Source organism: Pelobates fuscus, chromosome 1, assembly GCF_036172605.1.
Source record: "Pelobates fuscus isolate aPelFus1 chromosome 1, aPelFus1.pri, whole genome shotgun sequence".
NCBI classification, from domain to species: Eukaryota; Metazoa; Chordata; class Amphibia; order Anura; family Pelobatidae; genus Pelobates; species Pelobates fuscus.
Window position 1 is genome coordinate 237,096,089 of NC_086317.1, and position 27,901 is coordinate 237,123,989.

A 27,901-nucleotide genomic window follows, 5' to 3' on the forward strand; every position below is an offset into this window, starting at 1 on the left:
AACTTTATTAACAGTGTCAGAAATGCTCATTTTCTGCCCCCTCCAATTCCACATGCAGGCATTTAGTACTATTAAACTGTATATTGGGATCCTTTCTTTTCCCATCATCCCCAGGGTATTGGGATAGAGGAGTGTGATTAAATGCAGTAAAGGATACCCGCAAGAATAAATACAATCTGACATAACTGCATATAACCCTTTTTGCTTTAATTTGTTTGCATACAGGGTGATCCCCAGGGTCTGAAAAGACCATGGGGTTGTCTCCATACCCAACTCCTGCTAAGTAATCAGTGCTGTGCTTTGCCAGCAGCCCAGAACCGATCACCATTCCATGAGCTGAAGCATTAAAGGGAGATCTCCCTCTCATGCTGAAAACACACAGGACAGAGTTCTCACAGTGCCCTCTGTTCTGAGTGAGCTATGAAATCCCTCTCCTAATGTCAATAATATGTCAGAGTGTTGGATTATGAGTTTAAATAAGGGTAGGATTAAGGATTAAGAGTTTTAATATGAGTAAAATTAAGGGTTGTATTAAGGCAAAAGGTATACATGTGGGGTATTATTGTAATTTAGAACAGCAGCAAAATACAAACATGGGGCATTGGAGTGGTCTGGGTGCCAACTCCCACTACTCTTAACCCTGCAAGTGTAATTATTGTAGATTTTTTATAAACTGCAATAATTACCTTGCAGGGTTAACTCCACCTCTAGTGGCTGTCTACTAGACAGCCACTAGAGGTCACTTCCTGACACATAGCACAGATTATCTGTGCTAGAGCGTCGCTGGACGTCCACACGCTGTGGGAAGACCTCCAGCGTCGCTCATTTCCTCATAGGAAAGCATTGAAAATCTTTTGCAATGCTTTCCTATGGGGAGCGCTAATGCGCATGCGCATTAGGTCTCCGCGGCCGGTGGGAGGGATCAGTCTCGCCTACCGGCCGACGGAGACAGTAGGAGGAGCGGCACGGAGGAGGAGACAGCAACGAGGGACATCGTCGCTGCCTCAAGTAAGTGACTGAAGGGGTTTTCACCCTTTCAGTAACCGGGGATTGGGGGGAGGGAGGGAGAGGGTACCTCCAGTGCCAGGAAAACGGATTGTTTTCCTGGCACTGGAGTTTTCCTTTAAATATTTTGACCTAGATACATAATAAAATGGTTAAATGAAAGATGTCCAAATATTCTTAGTACGTATCCTCTGGGATGTACTTTCTACAAATATGTATGGGTGCACTTTAACAAAAAAGGTAAAATCGTAGTAGAAGGAGTGCAGGGCAAAAGCGCCAAAAAGGACTCAAAGGACTACTCTATGCCCAAAAGCTTGCTGAAGTGCTTTATGTGTGAGGAGTATCCTAGATTAGCCCCAATATGTAAAAGTGATGATTTCTATGAGAAATAAGCACTTTTATGAATTAACTAGGCAAACCCCATGGCTGTCAATCAAACAGTTCCCTAGTTCATTCATAAAAGTTTGCAGCCTGCTTCCATTAGTTTACCTGAGCTAACAGAAGTGGTAGGCACAATATTCTTGACTGTGCCCGCCTCCTCCTCTCACCCAGACCTTAGACCAGCTCCACAGACCAGGCGTGCACATGCAAGTGTGCACCAATTCAGACGTCTGGTTATTTCCCCATTAAAAAAACCTGAAAGTCTCCTCCTGGAAAAAGGGAGGGCTTTCTAAGGCTGCAGTTCATAAGATCTGAAGCCTTTGCAAACGCTTTTAAGATATACCAACAATGAATACATGCATGAAAAATTCATGCCCATTCTTTTCCTTTAAGGGGTTAAATATTTTGATTCACTTGATTGAAACAAACTGTTTACCTGGATTTGCACTGTTCAAAAACGTAGAGTAAAGTAGCAAAATCATTCCCACCTCCAGCCATTCGTGAGAGTTCTTCATGTTGTTGTTCAATTTCCTTTTGTTTTTTAGGCACTCCTGGGACATCCACAAAACAGACCAAAAATCAGAGTCATTAATGTGGAAACAGATAGGCAGCTATTTGTTATTTATAATTTTGTTACACTCATTAGCGGATTCTGACTCGACTTTCACACATCTTAAGCACTATAATTAACTTCCGCTTACCATGCAGTGTGAACAGCTGCATATACTGTACTGATTAGTCGCAGTGGTTCTCTCAGATTAAATATTCCCACTCAAATTTTTTTTCCGAAAAAGCATACATGTAATATATATTTTCATTTCTACCCATTGTAAGTCAGTAAAAGGAACTGTCAGGCAACTGAGTATTTATAATATCCTAAAACCTCGTAGCATGTATTCTGATACTCCTGGTCCTGGGATAATACTCGAAAGCATGTCTGATACAGACTAAAGTCATATTAACATGATTTCTAAGCCGATCTGTGCCAGTTTAATCCATAACATCAAATACTTGAGTGTACAACTCAATAGGATAATGCACTTAGACGGTAGAGAAGACCGTTGTACAGAAAGATAAGTCTGGTCTCAGGATGCACCTTTTTTGTTTGTTTTTTACCCTAAAATAAGAGGCTTATTGTAGTTCACTTTTAAACGAGTGAAATACGCAAAGGTACAGTTCTTTGGTATTTTGTACATTTACATTGTACTTTGGATAGTCATTGCTACCAGGCTCATGGCCCAGCAATAAGAAATGGAGCAGGAATTGTCCCCAGGCTAATTCTAAAAGATCATGAAAAACAATGGGCTGGTCACAATAGCACAGAAACGTATAACAAATGTAGTATGTTTAAACCACAATAATTATTCATAAGCATAGACCATGAACCAATGCTACAAAATGTCAGGCCACATAATCAGTCCAGAAAGAGAATTATCTCCACTGCTTCTGACTATCCCCAGACATGAGAGCAGAAATCTGACTCCATGCAGGAGGAAAAGGGGACTTGTAGATACTGTGAAATATCTCCATGTATGTGCATCAGGGCAAAAAGGTATCCATTGCTGAACATGGAACATTTCCACTAAATAATATTGCTTCAGGAATTAATGGACTGAGCTGTGAAGGTGGAGTTAGCAACATCATTGGGACCACACTGTGTCACACCATTAGAAGGGGTGACACACCATGTGGTTCCTTAGCCCCTTAGGTAGCTATGTGGTCTTCTCCCAGCCGAGAGTGCTGTGAGTTTCAGCTGGCAGCTATCGAGACTCACAGAACAGGCTAGTCAGGGAGAGCAGCACAGTTCTTGGGGGCAGGGGGAAGGCCTTCTGGACTCACTCTCTGCGGGTGTTGACCTGGTGGAACAACTCTTGTAACCTTCTGACCTTTCAGAGGATTGCTACGGGTCACCATGGAAACCTAGGACACCAAAAGACACATCCCAATAGTGACTGCACCTCTTCAACATTTTTGCATTATTTATATTAGAACAGAACAATTTTATACATTTAGAAACACAGAAACATAGAATGTGACGGCAGATAAGAACCATCCGGCCCATCTAGTCTGCCCGATTTTCTAAATACTTTCATTAGTCCCTGGCCTTATCTTATAGTTAGGATAGCCTTGTGCCTATCCCACGCATGCTTAAACTCCTTTTTCCCTTATAGTTCAGATTTCTCCTTTTTATTTGCAATGTTTTACCCTGGCTGTAAACTTTTCTGTAATGTCATTTGCTTAATCTTTAATACAAATTTGAAAGGAATGGAGCATTGCAAGAAAAGGTTAAAGTGACTTTTGATATTTAATTTCTGCTGTAATTTCCAGAGAAGAGGCAGACCCCATTATTTTTCTTTTCATTTTACATTTGAATGTCGACGTAGCACTGAAAATAGCTAATGTATGATCAGACAGCCAGTTGGTATCAAGATTGCCACTGGAATTAGCACTTCAAATAACAGCTATCTGCCATCACATCAAGGTAAAATTGTATTTCTTGAATGTTTATTCCATTTCTATTATTTGCTAGAAGGGAAACCAAATATTTTAGTTTTAATGCCAACATTTCTGCAGAATTATTCAAATTTTTAATTACTGAGATAATACACTATTAAAATTGTGTATTATCCATTGCCTTGCCTATAAAGTATAATCTAGAGCAGAGGTCAGCAACCTATGGCACACAAGGTATCTTTACAAGGCACACAAGGGTGCAAGACACGAAACAGCCAGGGAGATCTTAGGATTTTCCCAGAGCTGGTCTGACAGCCCCACTAGGACTTCTTCAGATATCTGCTAGTGACCGATTGCAGCAGACCATGAGGGCAGACCTCAATGCACTTGAGATAGAGCTGGGATAAATTGATCTCAGATCAGTTCCTCCCAGTGCTTGTGAAGGAGAAAATGCGGGAAGAGAGCACCCTGTCCCGTACCTGCTCAGCTCTGTCCCCTACTGGATCCAAGAGAAGCCATCCTCTTATTGCTAAATGGTAAACTGTGTGGCAAAAAATAACAGCATTGTCTATGTGTGGGTGTAGTAATGTGTGTTACAGTTTGTATGTAGCATCGTGTGAGCATTTAGCATTGTGTGCGAGTCTAGTAGAATTGGCCACGTGTTACTGTGTGCCCATGTATTGTGCATTGGAGAGGTACTATGCCATAATAACGCAAACTGCTCACACACATAATAACACAGCCCACATTCACACAAATACAACTCTACAAAGCAGCTGGAACCTCCATACATAACACAAGTAGAATACAGCAACATACACACAAGTTAATTGAAAAAAATTAGGACCAGCAAGCCAAGGGACTTCAAAGTCTTGTGTTGGCAGAGTGCTGCTAAAAGGTTGCCTACCACTGATCTAGAATGTGCAGAATTATCTATCCATCTGTGGAATTTTTCATTTCCAAAACAGTGATAATGTCATGTGATCAATTGTTACTTTAGCTCTGGGAAAGCAACATATCTGCATCCCCAAATAAATGGAAGACATCCATAATGGGGGACAATGATTTATTTTTGCAAAAAAACATTTCTTTCATCACGTTGCATTTATAACAATCACAAAGTATGCACCCAATCAAGACTTGCTTCTCAGAATGAAATACTGAAGAAGTAAAAAAAGAGGTATTGAATATCAAAAGGCAGAATCAAAGTGATTTACACATACACCATTTACAGCATCCAAAAGGACACATTACAGGTTTTTCCCTGATGTTTTCAAAATGCCTACATACTGATACTGAAGAAAACCCTGTTGTTTTCAACATTTTCATATGTCAGATTGTGCTGAACAAACCACTCTCATTTATAACACTAACAATACAGGAAGAACTACGAACATGGAAGTATGTTAATTGTCATGAACAGCTCTGATCTGCTGCAGGAAGCAGCAAACCTCTAGATGTCTAGTTTGAACTCAGATTTAGTTACCATAAGTCGACAACCATTAATTAAATGATTTACTTGGGTCACTGGTCTGGATCTGTATCCATGAATAGATTAAAATGTGTTTATTTAGTTATGCTGAAGTTGACTCGTCACTACAGAGACAATATTTTACATATGAAAAAAATACACCAATCTGTAGCTAATGACATTAGCAAGTAAAACACTACTGATAAAGATGTAAAATAATTGATATCTACGTAACAGAAACCTTCCAACCTTCCCTTTGCGCAAACATGTTCCCTTTTGAAACTCTAAGGACAGTAAAATAATGCAAAGCCATGCACATCATAGCTAAAACACCAGGAACAGGGACAAAGAAACAAAGATTCAACAAGAATACTTTCAGCGATTATTTAATTAGCAGTAAAGGGGTTTATTCCCGATATACAGAAACAGGATTATACTGAGATGCACAACTTATACAAAAATATGCAAGCAGTGACTAAAGGTAAGTTAAGAATTCCAACTCAGTGTTTTTGTTTTTTTTTTAAATTCTTTATTTTGGTGTGCATGGTGATTAGTACATACAAGCTCTTGGTGCCTCGAGCATTTTGTCAAGCATTACATTAGGAACAGTAGGATAACGAGCACATTTTATATATTTAACAGGTTGATAACAAGAACTTTCTATCAGATTGCGTATAGGTTATGGTTAGCGACTATTTAGTTACAAGCCGTTACTTTTGTTGCCTAATTTACTTAAGCATTTTATGGTGGTTGGAGTGAGTAGTATGGCTCGTTTGATAGGTCTGCCAAACCTTCGTGTAATTAAGCGTGAAGTATATATACCTGCAAGCAATACTTGTTAGGCTTACTGGTTAGCTAAGCAAACCCAGAAGAGGGTAGCGCTCCACAACGGCAGGAGACAACATCATGCGTTTTTACTAGGAATCAGCACGAGACATTATGATTAAATTAGTGTGGGCGCCTCACAGTTCAGGTCGGGTAGTGCGCCATGACCACAGGGTGTTGTCAGGACTGCGAGGGCAGTCCACTGAGTAGGTAATATAGCGCAAACAGTCCAGGCAAGGGTTGGTACCAATCAGTCAGTGAAGTGAAAATATGGCAGTGACTGATGTGCTCAGGTAGTACAGTATTGGAGTTTCATCCTATCCCCTGTCTTGGCTCCTGACCTTTGTGGTGAGTGAAAGTCTCAATGGCCCATAGCTTGTCGTGCCATCTACCCCAGGCTTGAGTCGGGGTCCGGGTCCTGCCGGTTCGGCTGCGTGCAGCTCCTCTACCAGTGCCCTGGTGAGGTGCAATGCCGGCTTGATCTTGAAGCTTTGTCTTCCAGAGGTGCAATGTGTGTGCCAGGGGGTTCCCCCTTGCGGTTCTCCTTTCGGGATTGCGGCTCTGAATCTTGGTCGCCTTTGGTCTCCGGCAAGTGCCAGGCGGTCGATCGTGTCTCCTCTGCTGGTGTAAGATGCGTTGTGTGGAGATTGCGTGCTTTGTGGATTGATAGGTATTAGAGGGTAAGCCTTGCGATGAGCTGTCGCCCTGTTCCCTCTCCTCTCGTTGCTTGTGCCGGTCAGCGAGTTTGAGCCAAAAGTTGGCGAAGATTTCTTCCAGGCGTCTCATGGAAGTCTCAAGGCTGCCATCACGTGGCGCGTCCGCTATTTTAGAACGGTTGATTGAAAGGCCTCAGATTGCAAGGGTTTCTGCAGGATGAGATGGGCCCCTTCAGTTTGAGTTTAGGTTTGATGAGCCGTCGAGCATGTGCCAGGATGTCCCTCACCGGCAGGGGGGGGAACGGGGAGCCCGAGCACCTTTCCTCCTCCCAGCCGGGCGATCAGCAGGGAGATCGGCCGTCTCTCCCCAGCCGCCCCCACGGACAGATCTCGGAGATGCGCCGAGGTAAGACCACCATTCGATCGGTTATATGCCGCAGACAGTGTCGCAGGGTGTCTCCCACAGGAGATTTCAGGTTTGCTCGGTTATTAAGTTGATTTAATAGCTTGTTGCTATAGTTTAGCCGGGAGCTCACGCAAATGTGCGACCGCTCAGTATGGCGGTCAGGCCCCGCCCCCCAACTCAGTGGTTTTTAATACACTACAGTTCAATGTTGTAAAAAAAATATACAAAACAAATAAACAAAAAGTGTTTCACTAGATCAATTCGTAACAGATCTTAAAGGTTTAATAAATGTAAAGCCATCAAGTAGATCAATTGAACCAGCTTGGGGTTTTGCAGAAGAAAGTACATCAAAAGTGCTTCCAAATTTTATATATTTGTGCTCGGAATTTAATACGTAATGGATAGTATTTGAAAAGGCAAAGTTGGTTGTGGTGTGCCGAAACCAACGTACGAGTGGGCCTGTAAATAAAAGAGGGCCCACCAAGGAGAATGTAATGATAACAGGGTGTAGGTGGGTGGGGACAAACAACTGGATAGGCAGAGGTGAGTAGGGGCTGGGAGTTTAAGTAGGGGACTTACTCCTCTCACAAATTCAGGCCTAATGGCCTTTCTACATATATATTACATATAGTATTTATATATATATATATATATATATATATATATATTAATTTGTATGTTATGTTATTCTGCTCATATACATTGTTGTATTATTATTGGGACAGTCATTTAAACACTCAAGATATATCTGTGTTAAATAGACACTTCATGAGGCCAGTTGGGGACATTCATTATTAACCTTTTCTCCACATTCTTTAGAAGAATCTTGTGTCAGCAAAAGGGATACATCACGTTAATCTACATGTTTTTTTCCTTTTAGGTTTAACACACTTTAGGTTAATGTTCATTAAGGTCAGACTGCTTTTGGTGAACCAACATTTTACCAATCAAACTGCAAAATGCAGGCTAAAATAGCCAAATTATGTTGATAGTTTAGTTGAAGTATTTTTTCAAAATCACTACTTTTCATCTAAATTAGTCAAGGCACAATATGTTTTATTTAGTATACAGATTAATCTTGCACTGCATACCATTGAGCAGACATTTCTGCTGTTTCTTTTAAATTTGTTTACAACTCTTTACTATAATTTGAACCACAAGTTTCAGTTTGGTTGTTTGGTGCTTAAAGGGATACTGTAAACATCAAAGGATATGCCCCTGGGTCTTCCCCCACATGGCTTAATATGGCTCCCAATCCAAACATTGAGGCATCTGTAAGAAATCTTTTAGTGTGGTCTGGTGCAGCTAATTCAGGTGCCTCGCTCAGGGCCACTTTTAGCTTCTGGAAGGCGTCCTCACACTCTGGGAACCATAAAACTTGCCTGGGTAAGGACTTTCTAGTGAGGTCAGTAAGGGGCTTAACGATGGCGCTGTAGTCTGGTACAAACCTCCGGTAATACCCTGCCATCCCCAAAAACGCCATTACTTGCGTTTCGGTACGTGGTTGAGGCCATTGGGTTATGGATTAAATTTTAGCGGGCTTGGGTCGCTGTTTACCAGAGCCCACCCTGTGCCCCAGGAACTAGACCTCTGCCATCCCCACATGGCATTTGACTGGTTTAAGCATTAGACCGGCGTCTTGAATTCGTTTGAGCACCACAAGATGTGCTCTAGGTGGTCTTTCCATGTGCGGCTGAAGACAGCAATATCATCCAGATACACACAAGTCTTGAAATCCCTCCAAGAGCCGATCCGCCATCCTCTGAAACATAGCGGGGGCATTCTTCATCTCAAATGGCATGACCCTGAACTGGTACAAGCCAAATGGGGTGATGAATGCCAACTTAGGAATAGCGTCAGGCTCCAGGGGGATTTGCCAATACCCTTTGCACAGGTCCATAGTGGTCAAATAATTCCCTCCTGCCATCCGGCCTAACAGTTCGTCTACCCGAGGCATGGAGTATGTGTCGGTAACCGACTGGTCATAGAGCTTGCGGTAGTCGATGCAAAAACGGCCCGTACCATCCTGCTTAGGCACCAAAACTACTGGGGAAGCCCAAGGACTTTGAGAGGATTCTATTACTCTTAACCCTAGCATGTCCTGAACCGCTTTGTGCATGCTCTACCTAAAGGTTACAGGGATGTGATATGTTTGCTGCTGGAGGGGTGCCTGACCTGGGGTTTCCATGCGGTGTACTGCCAGCATTGTGCGCCCTGGTAGGGCAGAAAACATATCGCCAAATTCCCTCAGCAGGCTGGCTGTCTTTCAGCCCCTAAGCTGACTTCCTCTATCCCCACTGGGGTGGTCGGAAGCATATCGGGCAAGGGAAGCCCATCGTTGTCCTCAAAGGCAGGCGCGCACACGGCGGACACCTCCTCAGTTCTCTCTAGATAAGGCTTCCGCATGTTCACATGAAAGGACTTTCTGATCCTTTTATCTGAACACTTCAACATTATATAGGTGGTGTCACTGATCCTTACAACTACCTTAAGGGGCCCTGCCAGACGGCTTCGAGCTTGTCGGTTTTAGCGAGCCTAAGTACTAGCACTTTTTGCCCTATCTCTAAGATGCAGTCTCTAGCCCCCTGGTCGTACTACCGTTTCTAACGCTGCTGAGCCGTCTGCAAGCTCTCTTGAACGGACTCAGTTGGAGCCTGCAGCCGGTCTCGCAGTTCCAGAACATAGGGCACAATGTTCCTGTACAAGGTCCAGGGGTCCCCGGCCTCTCTCCCATACAATAACTCAAAGGGGGAGAATCCGGTCGACTCCTGGGGTACTTCCCAGTACGCGAACAATAGATGGGGAGGAAACATTTCCCAATTCCGACAGGACTCCGCAAATGTTCGTAACATCTGTTTAAGGGTGCCATTGAACCGTTCACAGAGTCCTTTTGTCTGGGGTGATAGGGGGAGCTTAAAATGGGTTTTACCCCGCAACACTGCCAGAGCTGTTGGGTAATGGTCGCCGTAAACTGGGTCCCCTGATCAGATACGATTTCCTGGGGATACCATACCCGAGTGAATACCTGTACTGCGCATCTGCTACTGTCTCTTCGGAGATATTGGAGAGTGCCACAGCTGCCAGGTCCCGAGTAGCATAGTCCACCAAAGAAAGGATATACTTCTTGCCCGAGGGACTAGGCTTACTGAGGGGTCCCACCAGATCTACAGCTACCCGGAAGTGTAACGGTAATATACCCCAACTCGCAGGATTCAGCTCAACTATGACAACACAGAGCAGAGATACGTCTACCGGACCTTAGAATGGCCGGACTCGACGTAAAGGAGAGAAATACAGAGTCAGAGTAAGAGTCAGGAACGATTCGAGGTCAAGGGCACAAAGAGACAGCGTAAACAGGACAAGCCAAGGTCTGGTACACAGTAGACAGTAAGCCGGCAAACAGAACAGATAGGGATCAAGAGATAAACAGAGTCTGAAACAAAGCCAAGGTCAAGTACGAAGGAACACAACTGAACAGAACAAGCGCTAAAGGAAACTGAAATAGAAACCACGATAGGGCAAGGTACTAAGGGAAGGTGAGTATAAAGACCCTAACATTTAATTTGATTGGCCCCTGTCATATCCACGCCCCTTAAACGTGAGTGCATGGGGAATGTGGCATGACAGGGGCCAATGGGAGACCGTTTCAGATTTCGGCTCCCACTGTCCCTTTAAGAGCGCTCCCGAGACACGCGGCGCGCTCTTAGAGTCAGGCGGGACTAGTGACTGCTTCTCGCGGTCACTGCCTGCATTTCTAGTATTGCCGTCGGAGGAGCCGCGCGCGGCTCGTGCAACAGCAGGACCGCGCGCGGTGCCAACAGAGGACCCCGGCCGGCCACTGGAGAGGGTAAGTACCGCTACAGGAAGAAGGGTTCCTCTATAAAAGGTAAAGGCCTAAGTTTGGCCATAGGGTGGTCTCCTCTCTTCCCTACCTTCTGACATACATCACAAGTCCTGAAATACTGTTGTACGTTCCGGGTGACACCAGGCCAGAAGAATGCCTGTGTCAACCGGTCCATAGATTTTCTGATACCTAAGTGGCCAGCGAGGGGAATATCTTGGCTGATCCTTAATAGCTCATCCCGATATTTCCGGGGTACCACTAGCTGTCTCTTGGCCACTTGGCTTGCCCCCACCCCGGTTCCTGTGGTCACCTGGTATAATAGCCCATTCTCCCATTGGAACCGTTCCTGCTCCAAGTATCTCGTCCTCCCGCCTATAACCCGCTACGGTGGGATCCTCCCTCTGATCTTTCCCAAAGTTCTGTGGAGTGCCCCAGTAGGAATCGGGATTAAGGGCCGGGGTATTAGTGCCTACCTGGGTGTCCGTAGAGGGTGAGGAGTACATCGCTCACGTCTGCTGTCGGGAAGTCACAGGTAGCGCCCCCTCCAGGGTCGTGGGGACAAATTGGGACATCAAGGCACCTAAATCATTCCCCAGAAGCACTTCCGGCAGTAAGTTGGGCATGATTCCCACTTCTAGGGAACTTAGCGACGGTGCCCCAATCAATGTGAACCCTGGCAGTGGGTAATTTGTGGATGGCACCTCCGACCACCGTACGCCCAGTATGTTGGTCCGGTTTGACCCTGTGTGGCTGTACCGGGGTCAGTGTCACTCCTGTGTCTCTCAGCCCCCTGGCCTCTTGCCCATTCAGCCATACCAATTGCCTGTGGTGAGCCCGGTTGTCTCCTGCCGCTTGTACTGGGTTAACTATGTGGAAAATAGGCCAGTGTTCGGCTGGGTTGGGGTTAGAGGTATAACTGCTTATCCCCTGCTGTTCTCTATATAGTCCTGGACTCAATGTGCCGCCGCTTTTGTCAGTGGTGCTGGTTGTCGAACCCATTTGTCCTGAATGCACTGTGGGCAATTCGTTTTGATGTGCCCCATTTGGTTGCACCCGTAGCACATCAGTGCTTGTTTCCGATATATGTTTGTTGCAGGTGGGGGGTTAGTTGGTGGACCTTGATGCATTAGCGTGGGGGATGTGGTGTAGGTAGAAGGATGATTACCCGGTGGTGCTCTTCTGCTGTTGGCCCGTCTGCCCTCGTGAAATTCGTCGGCCAATCGGGCGGCATCCTCCATGATCCGGGGCTTGCGGTCTCTGACCCAATCTCTGATTTCTTGTGGTGTATAATCAAAGAACTGCTCCAACAGTAGTAATTACAGGGCATCTGCTAAAGTGGTCGCCTGGCATCCAGTTTCGTGCAGCGCGGTGCATACGGAATGCCCATTCGGCATAGGAGTCTCTTCTTTCTGAGGCCCCGAAATTTTCTCCGATATGCCTCTGGTGTAATCGCATATCTGGCCAACAATATCTCTTTTACCTTCTCATAATCCTGTATCTCCTCATCAGGTACCGCTCTGTAAGCCTCGGCTGCTTGGCTACGGAGGACTGCAGCCCACTTAGTCTTTTCCAGTCCTTCCAAAGCACACTGACGCTCAAAGTCTTGCAAGTACTCTTGAATCCCAAGCTCTCTGCACCTCCGCTGCTTGCGCCATGACCTGCATGATAATGTCCTGCGATGGATTAGGCCCCAAAATACTGAGCCTCCATCTCACATCCTTTTGAAATTCTGTTTCCTCCAGGTGCTCCATTTCCATGTTACTGGCTCTGTCGCTCTGTATCAATTCGGCAATTAATGTGGCTTTTGTTTTGTTACTTGCCAGTCTGCCTCGAGCTTCCAGTAAATCCTTTAGTGTTTTTCACTTAAGTTGTTCATATCGCTTAGCCATTCACCTTCCTTTCAGTTCTGGACATCCATTCGGGAGACGAATCCCACCGCTTGCCACCAGTGTAATGGATCCCAGTACTCCAGCTGAGTACATCCATGAAGAATCTTCCAAGTCCCAAGGGCCATAGTGATTATAAGTGTGAATCTAGCTCCCAATCCCCCAAACATGAGCCTAGACTTCATGAAGGGGTAAGATGACCTGTTTAATGCAGACTTTTATGCAGTACAAGGACACAGAAAACACGCCCATGGCACTCCCACACAAAACAGGGTAATCCCTCCCCTGTGCCTGGGAGATAATTGAGTCAGGAACTGTACAAACTCAATTATCTTCAGGCACAGAAAAACATACAATTTACAAACACCCCAAAAGTACCTTCAAAACACATGAAAACCCCACAAAAGTTACAGGCCCGAACTGAGGGAGAGAATGATTCCTGGGAAGGCAAAATAAATCTGATAAACAAACGTGTAAGGACATAAAGAAAGGAAAAAGAATAAAGCCACTGGAGGCCAACATCAACAAATTGTAGGGAAGTCGGTAGAGACCTGCTGCTAGCAGTACAGGACAATTTAATGCTTGTGTGCAATGTAGCCCTATCGAATGATCCTTCAGTCGACCCCAACCTCCAGCTTGTCTAGGTGTGTTAAGAGACATCCCCACCATATGTCGCTCCACCAGCCCCAGGTCATTGTACTAGCCCGCCTCCTGAGTCCACGGATCTGACTCTTTTGTGAACCGATATCGGGGTCCCAAGGTAGGCCTACCAAGCATCTCCCATGTTGGCGCTTAACCCTCTTGGGTGTTGGACTGTGATATGGAGGTCTCTTTCTCTATGCATGAGGGCTAGGAAAGTGGTTGCGGGGGCCAGAGTTGAATACCGTGTTGTGAGTCTTCCTTCTGCTGTGGTATTTTAACCAAGGCTACTTTGCACTGGAGCAGTGTGGCCCAAAATCGAGAGCAGAGGCCGTCAAATGCTGTCACAAATGAGTCGCTCTGCAAACCCAGCAGCGTGGTTGATTTTGAAAGGGCCTGTTCGGCGGCCATTTTATGATCAGGACACAGGAATCCCAGTGTAGGATTAGCCTCACTTAGAGTTGGATCCCTCCAGTGAGGACCAGCAAGATGTTCTGTCGATGAACCAGTGTGCAGGAGTTCGCAAGAAGGTAAGGGGGCAAAAGTCCACCTCACCTTGCGCTCGAATAGGTCACAAGCTACGAAGTCTTCTGTAGCGACACCAGCAGTCACATTAAATCTCAGCTTTCAGGCACCAGGAGAGTGTATTATCCGTTTATTATCAGCTGACAAAGGCAAAGCCATCAGGAGCAGTTCTTGCATGCAACTAGTCAATATGGCGGTCTGGCCCCGCCACCCAAATTCAGTTTATTTTTTATCGTTACTGGCTGCAAATACAAGGAGTCAAATACAATTTCAATGTGACACAATTTTAGAATCTGGTATGCTTCTCTTCTAAGTTTAATAGCCATCACAGACAACAAAATTGCCACACAAAAAGTATATATTTATTAAAATAGACATCAAAGGATATTCACCTAACAGTATTTTGAAACTTTTGTACTTAGCCATTTAACTGCCAATCTCTGCTAAATATTGTAGTAAAATTGCAGAGAGTTCTATTATTTTATACACACATTTATTTGTTGGTTACTACTGTACGTAAACCCCATATTGGGTTCAGCTACATTTTCTGAATACAAAATACCCCGTTTTATGTTTTTGAGTAAGTATGTGTTCGTTTGTGTCTGTATGGGTCAGCCAGGGTGTGTATCGGTGTGTGGGTCAGTCTATGTGTGTACGTGTTAGTGTGTATTGGTAATAAGGAGTTTCAGAAGAGCATTTACCTGGCAACAGGCCTGACAACCGCCAGCTACGCAATGCAACACACAGAGTGTAAATGATAATAGATGTAACAACATATACCAGTCCTTAGAGTGGCCGGGCTTTTACTTTTGATAGATATAGAATGGACATGGGCAAGCCAAGTCATGGAAACCGGAAATCAGGGAAGCGAAAACTTATAGCCAAGTCACAGGATTACAGAGTGGGGAATAGTCAGAATAGTCAAGATCGATAAACCAGAAATACACCGGATACACAAGCGCTATTATAGATGAGAAACCTTTAAGAAATCTCCTATAATAATTAGAAAAGACTTTTAACCTTTGTAGGCATTGTGAGATATATTTTAGTTGTGCTGAATTAATAGAAAACCCTTTATCAGATATGATGTACCCAAGAAAAGCGATTTGAATTTGATCAAAAAGACACTTTTCTAGTTAACAGTATAAACCATTCTGTAGTCATCTGTTCAGTACCTTCTTAAGATGTACATGATGCGATTCTTTATCTTTGGAATTAATCAAAATGTCATCAAGATAGATAATAGCACAGTCATGTGAGAAGTCCCTTAGTACATCAATAATTATATCCTGGAAGACAGCAGGAGCATACTCGTAATGCCCATAATGGGTGTTAAAAGCGGTCTTCCATTCATTTCCCTTTCTTATTCTGACTAAATTGTAAGCTTCTCTAGGATCCAATTTGGTTAAAATCGTAGCACCTTTTAATCTATCAGAGAGCTCTGTTATCTGGTATAGGACAAGCGTTTCTCACAGTAATCCTGTTAAGACCTCTATAGTCGATTCCAGGCCTTAGATCCGATCCCCAGCTGGTGATGCAGACTTCCTGATAAACCCTTTCTTAATTTCTTTTATGTATGTATTCTTCCAAGTTTTCTTTAGCAGACAAGGGATATACAGTGCCTCTCGTGACATAGCGCCTGGCAATAATTTGATGGCACAATCATAGGTTCTATGGGGCGGTAAAGACTCTGCTTTACCCTTGTCAAACACTTCTTTAACCTCTCTGTACAGTTAAGGTATCACAGTGGATAGAGGTAGCATAGTATGAACATTCATCAGTAGAATGGATTTTACTTTGGTAATACATCCCTGAACACATTCTTTACTCCAGGACATAACCTCTCTCTTCTCCCAGTAAACAGAAAGATTGTGTTTTTTCTTTAGGCAGAATCGCTACATTCATTTGTAAGGGTTTAGTTTTCTGTGAAATCATAGGAATTTGAAGTGGTCTTCCATCTATGGCCTCAACAGCCAAAGGTGTATTCCTCAGTCTTGAAGGAATAGAATGACTACTGGCAAATGTTATATCCACAAAACTTTGAGCTGCCCCTACATCTAATAGTGCCGTAGTATGTAGTATATTCTTTCCCCAGACTATGGTAATGGGAATAAGAAGCCTATAATTTTTGTCTGTGTTTTTGGAAAACATGGTAGAAACACCCAAGGTCTGTCCTCCAGAGGAACTTAGGGGCGGGGGTTTTCTGGCCTACTAGGACAGGTTAAGCGAAGATGTCCTTTTTAACGTAGTACATATACAGAGGCCTTCTCTTCTCCTGTATTGTCTTTCTGCTTCGGTTAACCTAATTACCCCCAATTGCACAGGTTCAGATAGTGTTAAAGCCATAGAATCTGCAGAGTTGAAGGATGGCGCTAATCTTCTAGAAGTTCTTCTAGGTCTTTTTCTAGTGTTCATTCTATGTCGTAGATGTTAGTCTATATGGGACATATATGACACATAGGTGATAAGTTCCTCAGATTTGTAGGAAGCTCTCTGGTGGCAACTTCGTCTTGAACACCGTCAGAAAGGCCGTAAAGAAACACATCTACATAAGCTTGATTATTCCAACCTACTTTTGTAACAAAGGACCTGAATTCTAACACATATTTAACCAAGGATCTATTACCCTGTTTAAGGCAAAGAAGCGTTCTGGCAGCGTTAGTTTTCCTACCTGGAGGATCAAATGTTTTCCTACCTAAAGGCTTAGATAAAGGTGACATAATTATAAACTAGAGGGTTATCGTTCTACCACAAGGGATTAGCCCAAATCAATGTCTTATCGATTAATAAGGTAATTCTAAAACCTATTTTGGCTGGGAGATAGGCTCTGGGTTGTAACTCAAAATGGATGCTTATCTTGTTTAAGAAAACTGCGTCAAGCATCAGGCGCTCCACTGTAACCTAATGGTGAAGTCACATGTGCAGTGGAACCATAAGGTGCAACTTCTAACCCAGTAACCACAGGATTAGCCAGTGGAGATATCCCTTCCATTTGCAGAGTTGATGGACGTGTCATCAATGTCTGCAAGGCAAAGGCAATTTGGTCCATACGTTGGTTCATTTCCTCGAATCTATTATCATAAGAGGCCCCTTGAGGACTTACACCTGTAGGGTCCATTGGGCCAGCTGTAATGTCACAATACCTAGTGACCCAGCACGCAAAGTGTATATGATAATAGATATAACAACGTATAACGATCCTTAGAGTGGCCGGGCTTTTATGTTTGATAGCTATAGAATGGTCAGGGACAGACAGAGTCAGGGAAACCAGAAATCAGGGAAGATAAAACCAATAGCCAAGTCACAGGATTACAGAATGGAGAATAGTCAGAATAGCCGAGATCAATAAACCAGAAATACACAGAATACACAAGCACTATTGGGAACCAAAATAGGGCAATGATCCTTGCCCTATGAAGCCTTTTTATATTCTGTGGCTTTAATTCCATAGCCACGCCTCCAAAACAGTCAATTTTGACCGGGCAATGACGTCATTAGTGTCACATTGTCAGCATGCATGAGCCGCGTCATAAAAGGGGGTGGGGCTACAACGGCCGGCGTCCAAACTGCTGAGGAGGTGAGAGGATCTGTGAGAAGGGTCCCTCTCCATCTGATGGACCTCGGCAACAAAAGTTAGCGTGACAGTCTGTGTGTGTGTTTCAGTGGGTGTAAGTATGAGAGTGTGTGTCAAGGAGTCCATACATTTCTTAAAAAGCTCATTTGAGGTATATATTAAGTTAACTAGTGTTACTTAATATATGTGATTTCCAGAGAAATTAGTCCATTGAATCAGTGTCCCTGGAATTTGTTTTCAAAATGTTGGCAGCTTTGATAACCCTAGTCAACACTCTGGCATTAAGTGTAAGTGCCGGAACTCCAAGAGAGATACCTCCAATCTTATGGATAGGCAGCACTCTGGACCACCAGGGATCTGAGTGCCTCCCTCCCTGAAAGGTAAGAACAGGGAGGGAGGAATAATAATATTTTTTACAAAAAATATTAAAATAAAAATACTAACGCTACGGTACACGCTCACAGACAGTACACCCCCCACATACAGTATACTCCACCCACATATTTCATCCCTACACACATACACAACTCACCCCTATACACTACAGACACTACAACCCCTGTATACATACACACGCACTACAGCTCATTGATACACACACACTGCAGACCCTAGATACACATAGTACACCACAAACCACACCACTTTACACACACTTAACCACAAACAGCCTCTTCTGTTTATGGTTAAGGCCGTGCCCATGGGTGATAATGCCTCTCCAATTTCAGGGAATCAAGTCAATGTCAAAGCTGATGCAGTAGCAGTCTTCAGAATGCGACATAGGTATGTGGTGCAGGCCATTGGAGACTGGGATAACTCTGGAGGGGGATTTGGGTGTGTGGAGTATGTCTATGAGGGCGCAATGTTGCTTAAGGTGAGAGCGGCCGCCTCTTCTGTCAAACAGTTTTTAGTATCACATCAAAGCAAATCTTGTAGATGAGTCCTACACCAACAATTAATGTTGCTTCCTTCAGCTTCAGTTAAAAAAATTTCTAATGAGTCACTAATGGCTATTGGAGTGATACTAAAAACCTCCAGTTTTTAAATATACATAGCGATTTGGGATAGTGCACAAGTAACTTCTTTGGTTTTTATTGTATGTATTGCGGCTAATGTGTACTATGGTCATTGCTGCCGCCCAGGAGTAGTGGGAGTCTGAGCGCAGGACTTATTTTAGTGTATTTGTATTCGCTTTTGTATCACACAGCTATGTTACAATGCTGCTGCCCACTCCATGTTTTCCCTATTAATGGTTAATAAGCATGTAGGGTTTAGAGAAATATCCCTCTCGGTCTCAGAGATTTTTTTTACCTGAACTTGAAGGAATCAAGGTGATCTTCAACTTTTCATTTTAATTAGTTTCACATACTTTCTGAAGGCATTAACCTTCTAGCGGATCTCACTACGGCATATGTCCTCAATTACCTTACCTCAATACACCTTACCTTTAAGACAACAATTATAAGACTTATAATCCTGGCATAAATTACATTTTTCAGGGTTGCTCTGGTTAAAGTTTATTTGTTGCCACATTTTCTCAATTTCTACTGAGTCATTTTCATTTCTTTGTCAATTGCTGACCTTAAAGGAACACTATAGTCACCTAAATTACTTTAGCTAAATAAAGCAGTTTTAGTGTATAGATCATTCCCCTGCAATTTCACTGCTCAATTCACTGTCATTTAGGAGTTAAATCACTTTGTTTTTGTTTATGCATCCCTAGCCACACCTCCCTTGGCTATGATTGACAGAGCCTGCATGAAAAAGAAAACTGGTTTCACTTTCAAACAGATGTAATTTACCTTAAATAATTGTATCTCAATCTCTAAATTGAACTTATAAAAAAAAAAAAAAAAGGCAGGCTGGTGTAGTGGTAAGGAAGAGGTTTAGCAGCATGTAAACCAGGGTTCGAAACCCAGCAGAGTCAGTTCCTCACAACAGGTTTTACATAGGCCTCTATCCTGGAGACAAAGAGGAAAGTAATCCAATTATCCAGGGCTAGAAGCAGACTCCATTAACCACATGGTTACAGAAAGACATAAAACACTTTAAAATACAGAAAGTTACTTTTTCTTACCAGGAAAGGTTAAAGGATCTTAACATGTATAGCTTGGAGGAAAGACGAGACAGGGGGGATATGATAGAAACATATAAATACATAAAGGGAATCAACACAGTAAAGGAGGAGACTATATTTAAAAGAAGAAAAACTACCACAACCAGAGGACAGTGTCTTAAATTAGAGGGACAAAGGTTTAAAAATAATATCAGGAAGTATTACTTTACTGAGAGGGTAGTGGATGCATGGAATAGCCTTCCAGCTGAAGTGGTAGAGGTTAACACAGTAAAGGAGTTTAAGCATGCGTGGGATAGGCATAAGGCTATCCTAACTATAAGATAATGCCAGGGACTAATGAAAGTATTTAGAAAACTGGGCAGACTAGATGGGCCGAATGGTTCTTATCTGCCGTCACATTCTATGTTTCTATGTTTCTATGTTTCTAACTTTAATCACATACAGGAGGCTCTTGCAGGGTCTAGCAAGCTATTAACATAGCAGGGGATAAGAAAATCTTAATTAAACAGAACTTGCAATAAAGAGAGCCTAAATAGGGCTCTCTTTACAGGAAGTGTTTATGGAAGGCTGTGCAAGTCACATGCAGGGAGGTGTGACTAGGGTTCATAAACAAAGGGATTTAACTCCGAAATGGCAGAGGATTGAGCAGTGAGGCTGCAGGGGCATGTTCTATACACCAAAACTGCTTCATTAAGCTAAAGTTGTTCAGGTGACTATAGAGTCCCTTTAAAGTACTGTAGCCTAAAATAGAGAATTGTGAATGGCATGAGAAGAAACCCCGGGTGAAACAAAACTCTTTTGGGTTTATGCACTGAATACCAAATTGCAATCTGAATGGCAAAATTCAGGTTAAAATAGTCAAGCAGTAGCTATACAGTAAATTGGATAATGTTTTTAGATCAGCTATTTTAAGCCGAGATGTTGCCGAATTTAAATTTACTATAAAAGAGTTTAGTGAATAAACTCCTACATACTCCTACTAAACTTGTGGGATCCCCCCATGATCATCAAGCTACCCAGCTAGGACATATACAACACATCTATTGTATGCAATAAATCCTCCTCACCAGATATGACCTCATTACTTATCATGGCTTGAAGATAATGTCCAAACTCAATATACAATCTTTTTCACTAAAATGAATCTTACTATCTTCATCAATCTCAGAACAGATTACCCATTTCAATATATTTAGCTCCAAAGTTTTTTTAAAGATTCCCCTCCAACTCCAATTCATGAGCTCTTTTCTATTTGTTGGCACGGGAGATGGACTTCATGCAATCTCCTCCATGACTATATGTTTGACCCATAATGAGTAAGAATATAAAACTCTGTTTAGATGGTATTTGACACCAGTTAGGCTCATTAGGATTCACAAAAAAATCATTTAGCCTCTGAGGCAGTCCCATCAGAGATGAAGATATGTTCCTCCAATATTACCACAGTGGCTTGCTAATCTTCTAACTTGATCCTTCATATTGCTGGCTGGAGCATCACACGTTTGGCTCCTATTATACCTACTCTTTATTGTGATGCAATTATTTATACAGTATATTCCTCACTGCCACACTTGGGTAGTCCCAACATGAATTGCACGGTTACAAACTTCTGTAATTTAGCTGGTTAAAAGACTATTTCCAAAACAGCAGCTTGCTGTCCTGCCTCTCATTTTGTATGGTGTTTGCTACATAAGTATGGTATACTTAATGTGCACAGCACAGAAAATAAAGCTAGGTTTAGATATTGTGTTATTTTTTTAAATACATTAATTTCTAAACAAGTGTCCTAACACAATGTATTTCTATTTTGTTAATGGAAGAGGGAGGTTAGAATTGCCTGCTTAAAATTTTTAAATGTACATTTTAAAACGTATTAGGTATATGTATGAAAGCAAATACCACTAAAGCATCACTTAACTATGTGCCTGCAATACGAGTACATTGAAGCAAGTTGATCAAGTGGGGAGGAGAAAATTAAACAGTTTTCAAAATGTCTGAGTTCAAAGATTAACAACATAGCTAGACATATTAATAAATATGCATAACCACTTTAACCACACAGCACACAGCTTTGACTATAGTTAATCATACATTTACTTGAATAACAGAAACATCTTGCAAATGCAATACAGGGAAAGGTTATGTTGACTACTAACATCACAACAGTGTTTCTGTAATGTTGACAAGCAACACTATTAGTAAAAGTATATCGGCACTTGCTCAATATATATTCAGCAGCATGATGTGCTAATGTTTAGCAAGAGGATATAAGATCTTAAAACCCCAGTTACATTTATCCTGCTTAGGGTTTATTGGCAAAATGACTGGCACCCACACACTGTATATTGATATATGACTGATACAATACAACCTCTTTAAAAGCATCTGTATGTCATATATTCATCAGACACCACTTAAAAACTATGTTCCTACATTCAAGCAGATTGGTTGTAGAGTTGGTTAATATTTTTGCAGATGTCATATAGAACCTAAACTGGGCATAGTGTGCTAGGTAAACAACCTACACAACCCATTAGGTATGTTCTATTAATGATGACAGAATTTCTCACCACAGCCATTACTGATAAGGTACAGTGACTAATACAAAATATGTATTGGGTGTTTCCTAAAACATGTTTAAAGGTTTAGCCGATGTATACAGAAGCTGCTAACCAATTCAGGATGAGATATAAGACAAAAGTACTGGTTACTTCTTTAGATCAGTTTCACAACATACTGAGTGAGAGCTTTCATTAGTATATCTGATTACAAGCTGCCATCCAATGATTTATTGATATTTCCCTCTCCCGAGCTGTACATGCGAGGCTGTAGCATGATACACAGCGTGACACTAGAGATTGGTCTGGGTTCATGTTACCAACTTGGGTGCATTTGAAATGATCTTATTCTCATATAACACCAACGTTAAAAACAGTAGAAATCTGCATGGCACACATTTCCAAGATGATAAGCAATGGAACATTGGGGAGAGAAACATCACGTTCACCTAAAACCAAGTTTAAATGCAAGTCAGGCAATTCATATGACTGCAACAAACAGTAAGGGGTTGTCCTTCACACTTTACAGTAATGTATAGGTATTCATATGTGATAGATACAATTTTATTTGTCAATAATTGTCTTATTGAGGGGAATGCACAATGCAATACAAAGTAGTACAAGAGTCAAGCAAATGTTGTTATAGAATAAGTATATAAGAAAAGATTAAGATACACGGAAATCTGGAGACCGTGGCTATTATATATAGTGTAGGAGACGAGGCGCAAGTAGACACACAGTAGTGTTCACACAGAAGAGGGGGGGCGGGGGACCCGGGCACGCCAGGAGGGCAACCTGCACTCCTCAGCCTCACTGCCCCCCCACCCCAACTGCCCCTATATGTCCTCCCCCCTTCCCCCCCACACCGACCCAACCAGAGGCAACACACAAACACGATCCAGAGCAAGACACAAGTAGGGACGACACCCTTGATACCGCTGTGGAGCTGGAGACGAGCAAAATCCACGATATCGCTGGGGCTCAGGAGGTGACACGTGGGGTTAAATGATGCACAAAAGGGGAATTCACCCAGAAATGTGGAGAGCCGCCGCAGACAAAGGAGGACACAAAGCAATAACACAACAGGGGAAACTTGGGACACCACAACTGACATGGCCCCACGATCCGCCAACACCACATGTATAGATAGAGGTACAGATACCCACTGACACACACTGATCGACACAGGAAATAAAACCAGGAGTCAACCGCACCAACACTAGATCGAACAAACAAAAGGTTCCGACTATCTCCACGAGCAAGGAATCCACATAGGCAAACACACAACAACTAGAAAAGGCCACAAACGCGACCACTGCATACTACTCGAACAATGACCACCAAAAAAATTGCAAACTAGATGAAAGCAATAACAAACACATACTATTAGACGGCAGAGACGTGGAGAGGGAGACCGCAGGACATAGGAGAAACCTAGCGAATTGCTAGGAACATGGCCCAGCGAACATATATCGAAAATATAAATGCATAAAAGGAACGCACAAAACTGACAGCTAGGTCGATACGACTAATCCCCACGTTCCCCCCCCCCCCCCCCCAAAATAAGGATCCCTAGACACAAAACACACATGGGGAAGACTCTAATAAATACAGGAACCCAGGGCACTTAGGGGACAGAGTCTCCCAGGTTATAACCAGATAGTCCTACCTACCCTAACAGAAGGTGCCCAACACCCTGAGCACAGGTACACAAATCAGATAAGGGGAAAACCATAAGAAAGTTTTACACTCCCGAACAGGCAATAGTAAAATCATACGAATAACCCCCCCAAGTACGAGACGAGGCTCTGTATCGTTGGTCCGCAGGTAATCTGTTTAATCTGGGTTACCTGCCCAGAATTTATGCAGGTCTCCCACCAGGTGGACACTCCCATAAGGGACCTGGTGGGAAACTGGGACACAAATTTTACGTTGACCAATAGAAACAGTTTAACAGTAAACACTCCCACATGCACATTAAAATCCCTCCTCTCTATCCTGGAGATAAATAACAATAAACAAATGAGACAGTAGAAGGGAGGTCAGCGGTTTCAGCGCTGTTCATGTGAAAGTCATAGCCGTTTCCAGTTCCAGGGAATCGTCGACGAACACCGCTAAGCATTTGTCTGTTTAAGATGGCCGCTGCCACGTGTTCGGCTATACGAACAACGGCCACCCAGCGTTCAACAATTAAGCTGCGGTTAACCGCAGCTTCAGGGAGGTAAATTGCTGGCACACTCCTTACCCAGGTGGTCCGGTCATTCATCTGTTGGTTCGGTAGAATCAAATTACAGAACGCCCGGGCAAAAAGGCACGAACAAGTCGGGAGAAATAAAGGTTTTTACATGGGGGTCATAATCCTGGGGAAGCAGGCGGGCAACCAGGCTTCTCCAGAACATAGTGGCGAGGTTGGTTTCGCCACAAATATCTTTAAGTGCGCTGAGTGAACAGTAGTCTGGTGATTACTTAAAGGGACACTATAGTCACCAGAACAACTACAGCTTATTGTATTTGTTCTGGTGAGTATAATCGTTACCTTCAGTTTTTTTGCAGTTAACACTGTCTTTTCAGAGAAAATGAAGTGTTTACATTACAGCCTAGTGATAACTCCACTGGCCACTCATCACATGGCTACTAAAAGTGCCATTCAGTGTCTCCACCCTCTGCATGCAGACACATAACTTTCCTCATAGAGATGCATTGATTCAATTTATCTCTATGAGGGGATGCTGATTGGCCAGGGCTGTGCTTGGCTTGAGCGGGTTCTGCCCCTAATCTGCCCCCTTGACAGTCTCAGTCAATCCTATGGAGAAGCATTGTGATTGGCTCAGGCAACCACTTCAAATAATGTCAGCAGACAGCAGGCATATCAGGGTCAGGGATAGCAGCTCCAGACTTGAATACAAGTGAGATTTTACTCTATTTAGGATAGCAAGTGGGTAAGAGGGTGGGCGTACAAGGGCTAGATGGTGGAATACATGTTTGTGTTCCTGACACTATATAGTGTTCCTTTAAAGACATGAGTAAAAGGTATTGCAGAAATAGGATCAACTCAACTGGTTGAAGTAACCCTTAACCAAGGGGGTTTGCTGGGGGAGAGTACATTAAAGCCAATATGTCCTCATGCCAGAATGAAAATAGGTATTGAGCATGAATGTCAAACAGGAAAAAGTAGAAAAAAAAAAGATAACTATAAAACATATGATTAGATAAAAAATAAGCAGTGGGAGTGCTTAGATCACTGAAGACAGTCCTTGTTTTCCTCTTGGGACAAATGGGGTAACTGTCCCAGGATCCACTCATGCAGGATAGCAGAGCATGGAGTAAAGCCTGGCCGCAGAATGAGAGGACAATTGCAGTATGGAACCATCTCTATTTACGGTCAAGGCTTCTTGTATATGACGAGTGACTGACCCCAGAGAAGTCCTCAACTGAAAAGTGGCCCTGTACAGGCCTTGGAAAAAGCTTTATGAGTTATGAGAATTCAAATGCTTATGTTGTCTTGCCATGCATAGCTATCTTGATATGGTTTCTATCACGGAGTGAGTGACACCAGATGATGACATCATGGGAGGCTGCGGAGGGTGCTTTGGAAAATTTGTATGCAATAGAATCTGTCAAACACTATTCTGTTTGCCTGTGTAGAGAGTAGAAGAGCAGTGAATAAGCACCTTAAACAGTGAGGCAGTTCATCTGATGTGACGGAGTCCGGTCATCCAACAAATCCGCCTGTAAGGCAAGGGCAGACTGTAATGTCTGGACTTGTTTCAGAGTGTCTCACACAGTGAATACAACTTGGCGTAAGACAATGTGATAATATTCCATATTAATTAAGTATGATTGATTGATCACTATTGAGCAACTCAAACATTCATAGATAGTTAAGATGGCACCGGTAAGCATATAAGCACACATAGCACATATTAGTAGATGCAGGCTTGAAGGCCACAATTACTAGATGCAGGCTTGAAGGCTTTATGCCACAGCTATTAAGAGCTGACACAGCACTACAGCTCTTTACTAAGCTGACACAGCACTTCAGCAGTTTGAGAAACTTATGTTGCCATCAAAAACTTATGTTGCCATCTCTAGAACAGTACAAAGAAAGCTTGTAGATAAGCGATAATTAACCGCACAAGACTTGGCATATGTTCTGGTGGTCCTGAACAGTCTGGCCAACTGCCAGGTCCATCCAGCTGCTTGTATCAAGGTCTTTTGCTGGGCTGCACTGTAAGGAACTACTGACTGTCCTTGAAGACAGGTATATAAAACTAAGGGAATCTTGTGCTCACTTGGAGAACTACCCACCTGTAATGTGGACGCTTGTTACTGGTTTCTGCTGTTCCCAGAAGAGAGGGTCTCTCCGAGTGACTGCCTGAGTTCCCCCCAGTCGTGTGGCAAGGAGACAACCAAGCTTCTCTAATGGTGATGTATACTTAAGCTGATATATCTAGATACTAAGCTGTTTGAAGTAAATGCATGCAACTACTTAAAGGAGAATAAAACTTACTTTGCTTAGATCCCTTTGTGGATAATAAAGTGTAGTGTGAATTCTTATATTCAACTTGGTCTCTGTGGGATTTCTCTTTCCTATAACTCAATGTACTCTATCCAAACTGGGTTGTGTGCCCGCCAATATCGCTATAAACCTTATTAGGTATTGATTATTAATTTTTGGATATTGGTGCTTCATGAATTTAATGATTAGGCACAACAGACAATAATATCTTCCTCAGTTGCCTGACATTTATATATCACCACTTGGACATTGACTTTTACCAACTCTAGGTCTGCTGCAAAAAGCTTTTTGATATCCTGCAGCAAGTTTTTTTATGTCCTGCTTTGTAGCCGGTGCTTGTGTACTACCTTTTGCCAGTACCGGTGGTGTGGGCACAGGGGTCTGCATCTCTATAATCTGGTCCTCTGAGTTAGGCTCCGAGCTGGAGGAATAGGCTTCCTATTCTGCCTACACTGCCATCTTGTGGGCTGCGTTACAATGTAACATGTGCCAATAACTTGTGTGCCTTTACATGCCCCCACTTGCAGCTTTTTGGATTTTCTCCTCGATTAGTGTATGTCAGGTGCCTGGTGGTCACATCTCGACAGTGGGAAGAATAGGCGCTAGAGAGGTGATCCAGGAATAAGTCATGCAACTCTAGCCAGCTGAGAGGCTATGTAGGCCCCAGACCTTAATCATGCTTATTTGCCTGTCAGGGAGAATAAAAGCATCGGGAAAGTCCCAGGCTCATACAGGAACTATGGTGAGTAAATTGCCGTCAACATATCACGGCAATAACAGATAGTTCATCCAAATAGTTGATATGCAGCAGGAGCTCCACTCAATGGCAACCACTCACTGCGGATTCTAAGTCCCCCATAAGATGCAACTACAAATACAGATTCATATCTAATTGAAAATACTCAGAGATCTCCAGCTATCGACCCCCTGATTACTCAAAGCGTTATGCAGACCTGCTGCACGATATGTCTGCAAAAACACTCTACACACTGCAGAGCTCCATCGGGGAACTGAAAAAAGACCACCAAGACCTGGGAGCAAGGACCTCCAACATTGAGTACAAAATTGCGGACTACACAGA

General features: G+C 43.1%; 1 protein-coding gene across 1 annotated transcript in view; it reads right to left on the reverse strand.

Moving 5' to 3' along the window:
• The window catches only part of DHX40 (DEAH-box helicase 40), a 90,229-nt gene that overhangs the window by 24,859 nt on the left and 37,469 nt on the right, over positions 1–27,901 (reverse strand). Inside the window, exon 12 of the mRNA XM_063444515.1 lies at positions 1,823–1,937. Within this exon, the coding sequence (XP_063300585.1) occupies positions 1,823–1,937 (115 nt within the window). The remainder of the gene's footprint in view (positions 1–1,822; positions 1,938–27,901) is intronic.